At 40.2% G+C, this 8006-nt stretch overlaps 1 protein-coding gene across 1 annotated transcript in view; it reads right to left on the bottom strand.

Annotated features, from left to right (window-relative positions):
• LOC123510869 overlaps positions 1 to 7802 on the bottom strand; it is an 8439-nt gene extending 637 nt beyond the window's left edge. The window contains exons 1-5 of the mRNA XM_045266315.1: positions 7572 to 7802; positions 7009 to 7271; positions 6747 to 6884; positions 2960 to 3146; positions 1 to 1320 (exon numbers count right to left, since the gene is read on the bottom strand). The exon at positions 1 to 1320 is cut by the window's left edge and continues 637 nt beyond it. Coding sequence (XP_045122250.1) covers positions 1090 to 1320; positions 2960 to 3146; positions 6747 to 6884; positions 7009 to 7271; positions 7572 to 7775 — 1023 coding nt within the window. The 5' untranslated portion in view covers positions 7776 to 7802 and the 3' untranslated portion in view covers positions 1 to 1089. The remainder of the gene's footprint in view (positions 1321 to 2959; positions 3147 to 6746; positions 6885 to 7008; positions 7272 to 7571) is intronic.
• Between the last annotated feature and the right edge of the window lie 204 nt (positions 7803 to 8006).

The raw sequence follows: 8006 nt of genomic DNA, 5'->3' as shown, positions 1-8006 counted from the left end.
AAGCGGTCGGGCGATGTCGTGTGAGTGGATCCAGCTGCAGCACTCTGGGATCCCAGGTCACGAATGGAGACCAATCAGCGACCTTGACTCTGGCTCTGCGGCGCATCCTGAAGTGGAATCCACAAAACTTTAACGATACTCTATCGACGTGCGAGCGAAAATAGTATCCATGAACGCATGGAATGTCGGCAGGAGGTCGTTGTTAACTAACTAAGCGCGTCGCTAATAACTACATCTGAGGTGTAACAAAGGTATCGCTATCTCTTATGTATATATTTACAAGTACAAAATAATTTATTTTATAGCCTCATCCAATCTTTACCACACAACAAACATGATTCTTATGAACATAATGAAATTTTACGTGTAACAGCGAAAACAAATATCGAGATGACAGAGCAAAATTTAAAATTACTCCGCTCTGCCGGGCCACCAATCGACAAGTCGCATGGCCAGCAGTCAAGAACCACACTCACCACAATATGTGTGAACTTCCTGCTACTCCAGTAACTGCTGCTATGGAATAAACATTCAACCATAAACAAAACCACTACCCTACCACATTCTGCCTGTGTTTACTATTTTCTTTCGCTGTGATTTTTGTCGTCAAGCTTGCCCAAAATCACTGCACCCCTCACTTTACATCTATTTCAGCAAGATTAAGGTCTCAATGTTTGTGAATTATTGTCTTTAGGGTTTATTATGAGGTTCAGTAACCATAATGAAAAGACTGTTAAGACTGTTGACTGTGGTGACTAGTAACTGTGGGGGCGTTATGCTGTATCGAAGTTTAGAGATTCCTCAGCCACGGAGAACCCAAAGCTGCTTTGTAATTGGCTGCCTTCGCTCGTTAGCACACTCGCCTCAAAATCAAGAAACCTTGGCTTTGAGTCCCGGGTGTGGCGAGACAAATGGAGGCCTCTTAATAAGAGAAGGACTGTCTGGTATGTGGTGTGGTTTCAATCTTACCAGAAGATCATTTTAGGACGTAGGGCTGGGTTGTCGACTAGTAGATTACCTAGGTAAATACAGAGCTGTGTGAACACACACACACCCACACACACAAACAAACACACATTTATTAGTACTCTACGTCTTCTTTCTATAATGAAGGAAGAGCTCTGTGGCGAAGATGGAGATAGCAGTGGCAAGGCACAGTAGCAGCAGTAAAAGAGGACCTTGCATATGTACAATAGTCAGAGCGTTACCAATGTCTTCCCCTGTGTTTGGTTGCTCTAGAAACTCATTTCTTTGAATAGCTCGTGCTTCAGTCCTTGTTTTTAGCAGCATGTCATCACTCCATTTTTCATAGATCCCACCCTGAGAGGAAATGAATTTTATTAGAGTATGTAGCACTACTAGAGCACAACACACACACACACACACACACACACACACACACACACACACAAACGCTTGTGTGGTGATATGGGCCCTAATATGGGTACCACTATAAATAAATTTGCCTGCGCCACTAATGGGTGGAAGCTTAACAGCGCTTCCCACATATACTTTTCAAATATGCCTACAGACGCCATAGGTCATAACGTAAAGAAAAGAAAAAAAAGTGCGATATTTTGTAAACATGGGGGTTGAGTTAGTTTGGTTAAGATTTTCTATTGGTTTCCTGAACCAGTTGTGTTCTCTTCCGTGTTCCTAGCTATCTATTACATAAATGTAAGTTGTGTCCTCGAGCATATTCTCAATTTTGTGTTAAATGTCGTTTTCTCTTTCATGAGTTATGATGTTGAATGGATCCAGGTTGGATATTAAGTGCAGTTCTTCTGTAGTTTTTTGTATATGGATATTTTCTTGATGTGGAAACCTTACTGCTCTGTTTTGTATTCGTTGTAGTGAAAGCATTTGTTTATTTGAAAGTGCATTAAGTGTGTATATTGGGTATGTTACGGTAGGAAGGACGCATACTTCTAGTAAGTGTAATTTGATATTGGTGCTTAGCTTTTCAAAGCGTTTTATTATTTTGAGTGCAAGACAAGCATTTTTGGTGATAAGTGTAACATGTTTGCTATATCCAATTGTTTTCAAAGTTATTTATTTATTTTTCTATTTCTTTCTTTACCTTCTTAATTTGTGTAATGTCATCTTCGTATTGCATATTCATCCCGTCTGTAATAGGTCAGGGTGTCATATGTATATATATTGCGTAAAGTGTAGGTGATAGGCTGCTTCCTTGGGGTACACCACTGTGGAGTTGAAAGGTCTGGCCTTCACAGCTATTTAATGAACCAGAGGTTGATCTGTTGTCGAGAAAGCTACAAAGTAGCTTTGCTTTTATTCTAGGAAGTTGTATCTGTTGTATTTTGTATTTGAGACCATTTGTCCATACCATGTCAAATGCCTTGGAGACATCTCTAAGGGCTACACAACTTTGCTTTTTGCTTGAAAGGACTTTTGAAATGGGTTGTGTCTGTTGATCTCTGTTTGCGAAAGCCTTGCTGTGAATCAGGTAGTATGCTGCTGTTTTCTAGAAATGTTCAAACTCTCATGTTGATCATTTTCTCAAAAATTTTGCCCGGTACCTCAGGTAATGAAATGGGATGGAAGTTGTTAGTAGTATTAGGTCTGAGTTTAAAATGGACTTTGGTTCTGAACTTAAAAGAAGACGAACGCACAATTGTGAGAAAAATAAAAAGCCCGCTCCTAAAAGAGAATATATATATACATACATATATATATATATATATATATATATATATATATATATATATATATATATATATATATATATATATATATATATATTTGCTTGCTCGTTTAATTTAAAGCAAGACTATCTTATCTTGGTTCCTTTTGCAATATTTAATATTTCACTTTCTCTATTTGTGTCTTGTCATATCGTATTTTTACATGATTTATAATAATGATTCGTGTGATTATGATATTGTGATGATGAAAAAAGTCACTAGAATTCTATTGGATACATAAGGATTTTTCGTACCTCTATGACGGCCATCATCAAACGATCCATTTGATACCTATAAGGTGCGTCATGAGGCATGGGCCATGCAGAGATTCCTGGGAGGATGCTTTCTCGGCCTACATATAAACGAGCGCTTCCATCCGCCAAAGAAAAATGTCTTGCGATCATCTGCTCCATGTATCTTCTACCAGCCACATGCGCCTCCCTTTTTTACAAAATGAAACAGGATTTGAAATCATGCAAAGATAATTAAAAGTTATTGATTTCCTAACCTTTATACTGAATTTCCCTAATGATCACAATTCTTTCGTGTTGTTGTAAAGAAATGGGAGGAGGTAGTAGACACCTACAGAAACGATAACTTACTCCCAGTGAGATCTAATAGCACTAGTTAAGAGGGTGCTGTGAACCTTCCATTAAAGCTAGTTGTGATCTCGCTGAACGTTTCCTTTTGTGTCTCACAACTCAAGGGGACAGTCACAGCTTGCCCTATAAAGACAACTCTCCTTCTTCACACAAAACTACATGCACTTACCACACATATACCCTTCACTTGAAAAAAAAAATTAAAAGAAAAATGGGTACTCCAAACCATGCCTCGGAGTCCCCTTCTGGGGAGGGAACCAAAAATGTCCCCAGGTCGGACACCTCTCTGTTGAAGACCACAAATGCCTTGACACCTCCCTCAACTTTTTATACATTAATTTCTGCAACATTCACGCCCTTAGATCTAATTTTCAATCTGTGGAACACCACCTCTCCTCTACTAAACCTCATCTTCTTTTCCTCACCGAAACACAGCTGTCTGAGGCAACTGACAGTAGCCCCTTCTCTGTTCCCTCCTACTTTCTCTATTCTCATTTTCATTCCAAAGCTGGATGTTGCGTCTATGTACGCAACGACTTAACTTGCTCTCGTGCCCACGCTCTTGAATCTTCCGAATTTTCCACCATCTGGCTTCGACTTAACAGTCACTCTCAAACTAAATTCATCTGTGCTGTTTATCTCTCCCTAACTCTTCTGACTATAGTAAATTCTTCGACTACTTAACTTCCAAAGTGGAGCACATTCTGTCCCTCTACCCTTTCGCTGAGATTTCCATTCTTGGAGATTTCAATGTTCACCACCAGCTTTGGCTTTCCTCTCCTTCACTGACCATCCTGGTGAACTAGCCTTCAACTTTGCTATCCTCCATGACCTAGAGCAACTGGTGCAACACCCTACTCGTATTCCTGACCGTCTTGGAGACACGCCCAACATTCTTGATCTCTTCCTCACCTCTAATCCTTCTGCTTATGCTGTCACCCTTTCATCTCCGTTGGGCTCCTCCGATCACAATCTCATTTCTGTATCTTGTCCTATTTCTCCAATCCTCCTCAGGATCCCCAAAGCGAAGGTGCCTCTGGCGTTTTGCCTCTGCCAGTTGGGGGACCTGAGGAGGTATTATGCTGATTTTCCTGGAATGATTACTGCTTCCGTGTCAGAGACCCATCTCTTTGTGCTGAACGCATAACAGAGGTGATAGTGTCTGGCATGGAGGCGTACATTCCTCATTCTTTTCTCAACCTAAACCTTCTAAACCTTGGTTTAACTCAGCCTGTTCTCGTGCTATACATGATAGAGAGGTTGCCCACAAAAGGTACTTGAGCCTTCCATCTCCTGAATCTCATGCACTTTATATCTCTGCCCGGAATCATGCCAAGTCTGTTCTTCAACTTGCCAAACACTCTTCATAAATAGAAAATGTCAAAATCTTTCAAACTCAAACTCCCTCGTGACTTCTGGCATCTAGCCAAAAACATCTCAAATAACTTCACTTCTTCATCTTTCCTCCTTTATTTCATCCTGATGGCACCACTGCCATCTCTTCTGTCTCTAAAGCTGAACTCTTCTCTCAAACCTTTGCTCACAACTCCACCTTGGATGATTCTGGGCTTGTCCTCCTCTCCTCCTCCCTCTGACTATTTCATGTCTACAATCAAAATTCTTCGTAATGATGTTTTCCATGCCCTTGCTGGCCTAAACCCTCGGAAGGCTTATGGACCTGATGGGGTCCCTCCTATTGTTCTCAAAACTGTGCTTCTGTGCTTGCACCTTGCCTGGCCAAACTCTTCCAACTTTGTCTATCGACTTCTACCTTTCCTTCCTGCTGGAAGTTTGCCTACATTCAGCCTGTTCCTAAAAAGGGTGACCGTTCTAACCCTCAAACTACCGTCCTATAGCTTTAATCTCTTGCTTGTCTAAAGTTTTTGAATCTATCCTGAATAGGAAGATTCTCAAACATCTGTCACTTCACAATCTTCTGTCTGATCGCCAGTATGGCTTCCGTCAAGGTCGCTCTACTGGTGATCTTCTGGCTTTCCTTACTGAGTCTTGGTCATCCTCTTTAGAGATTTCGGTGAAACTTTTGCTGTAGCGTTAGACATATCAAAAGCTTTTGATAGAGTCTGGCATAAAGCTTTGATTTCAAAACTGCCCTCCTACGGCTTCTATCCTTCTCTCTGCAACTTTATCTCAAGTTTCCTTTCCGACCGTTCTATTGCTGCTGTGGTAGACGGCCACTGTTCTTCTCCTAAATCTATTAATAGTGGTGTTCCTCAGGGTTCTGTCCTGTCACCCACTCTCTTTCTATTATTCATTAATGACCTTCTTAACCAAACTTCTTGCCCTATCCACTCCTACGCTGATGATACCACCTACATCTTTCCACGTCCTTTCAGAGACGACCAACCCTTCAGGAAGTCAACAGATCACGCAGGGACGCCACAGAACGCCTGACTTCCGATCTTTCTAAGATTTCCGATTGGGGCAGAGAAAATCTAGTAGTTTTCAATGCCTCAAAACTCAATTCCTCCATCTATCAACTCGACACAACCTTCCAGACAACTATCCCTCTTCTTCAATGACACTCAACTGTCTCCCTCTTCCACAATGAATATCCTCGGTCTGTCCTTTGCTCATAATCTTAACTGGAAACTTCACATCTCATCTCTTGCTAAAACAGCTTCTATGAAGTTAGGTGTTCTGAAGCGTCTCCTCCAGTTTTTCTCGCCCTCCAACTGCTTATTCTGTAAAAGGGCCTTATCTGCCCCTGTATGGAGTACTCTTCGCATGTTTGGGGGTTCCACTCACACAGTTTTACTAGATAGGGTGGAATCAAAAGCTTTTCGTCTCATCAACTCCCTTCCTCTGACTGACTGTCTTCAGCCTCTTTCTCACCGCCGAAATGTTGCATCTCTTTCTATCTTTTATCGCTATTTTGATTCTAAATGTTCTACTGATCTTGCTAATTGCATGCCTCCCCTCCTCCTGCGGCCTCCCTGCACAAGGCTTTCTTCTTCCTCTCATCCCTTTTCTGTCCAACTCTCTAACGCAAATGTTAACCGGTACTCTCAATCATTGATACCTTTCTCTGGGAAACTCTGGAACTGCCTGCCTGCTTCCTACGACTTGACTTCATTTAAGAGGGAGATATCAAGACATTTGCTCTCTAATTTTGGTTAACCATCTACTTATTCTCTAGAAAACCAGCATTCAAATGGGCCTTTTTTTAATATTTTGTTGCCTACAAAGAAAATAAAAATAAAAAAAAAGTTATATATATATATATATATATATATATATATATATATATATATATATATATATATATATATATATATATATGAACTGCTCTTTTTCATTTATAATACTTCGAATCAAATTAATGTGTTTTAAAAGAAAAAAAAATAGCTATGTAAAACAGAAGGGGAAGTTAATTGTAACTAATCAACAAAATACAAGTAACGAAAGATATTGTTCTTACTTGATGTCTTGGGCTCTTTGTAAACCCGTGATAACGTCGGGAACGATGGACATTTTCTCAGCTAAGGTCTTATACAAGGTAGAGTTCGACTGCTTGAAGAAATTAATAAACTCCTTGCCAAACGGAGGCATCGTGATGCTGTGAAAACAGTAATCGTAGTCTATATTTGGTATAAAATTCATTAAGTGTTTATGGAAAGTGTCTGTATATAGCATAGGAAGACATCACTTTAGTTTGAGAGAGATATCGCACGTGAACTAACCTCTTGAAGGATTCAACAAGCTGCTGGACCGTTTCCGTTCTGGGCGGATACTTGGGCAAGGTGAGTGCGGCGGTTAAATTTCCCCGGTACACTGTCCCTATTACGAGAACGAACACCAACCACGCTGCTACTAGACTGCGACTCGAATTTGAATGTGGGAGTTTCTTTGATAGGTTTTGGGAGAGCAATGTGGCGACAACCATCTGGGTAGCCTCAATGATGTCCATTGATTGGGTTGCTGCATTTAGTCCTTTTAAGGAAAACTGAAATTTGGAATAAATAAAAGAAAAATAACAAAATGAAATAAATGAAAATAAATGAAAAATTAGAACACAATGTTTTCAAGATTAATCAAGAATAACAATAAAAATCATTTAACGAAAACACACACACACACACACACACACACACACACACACACACAGTTTTTTGTGTATTTTTCATTGTTTATTTCAAGTGCTTAAGAAAATAAGTTTCCTTTTTGGAAAATCAAATGGACGTAAATTACGTAAACACTTGTCTGTCTGAATAAAAATGAAATGGAGAAAAGAAAAAAAACTTACCAAGTAGACAGAAATCGGCAAGACAACCGTGACGCCTAGGACAGCAAACCACACCTCGTTAGACAGTGGATAGTACAGGCTTTGCCACTGTGGTCTGAGGGAAGGTTTAGCAGCGCTAAAATCAAGAGATCCATATTCATACGTGTAAGAGTAGTCGTAGCGCTTCAACCGCTGAGGTAACATATTATGGAAGACGGTGGCCATGAACGATTTTCGCTCCTCAACTTTCACAGCTACCTGTTACCGAAGAAGTTAAAGACAACTATTATTTTCTTTTTTTAAGACTATCGAGGATACAAAGTGATAGAGGGTTCTACTTTCAATATCAGATCCATAATGGCTACGCACATGTACGTATAGTTTCATCAGTGTAGTTTTGGTCATACACATGTGTGGTCATAAACTTCGGATACTTGACGTGTGTCGGCTGACCTG

The sequence above is a fragment of the Portunus trituberculatus genome, chromosome 30 (assembly GCF_017591435.1).
Source record: "Portunus trituberculatus isolate SZX2019 chromosome 30, ASM1759143v1, whole genome shotgun sequence".
Classification (NCBI taxonomy): Eukaryota; Metazoa; Arthropoda; class Malacostraca; order Decapoda; family Portunidae; genus Portunus; species Portunus trituberculatus.
This window is presented reverse-complemented; position numbering and strand designations above follow the sequence as displayed.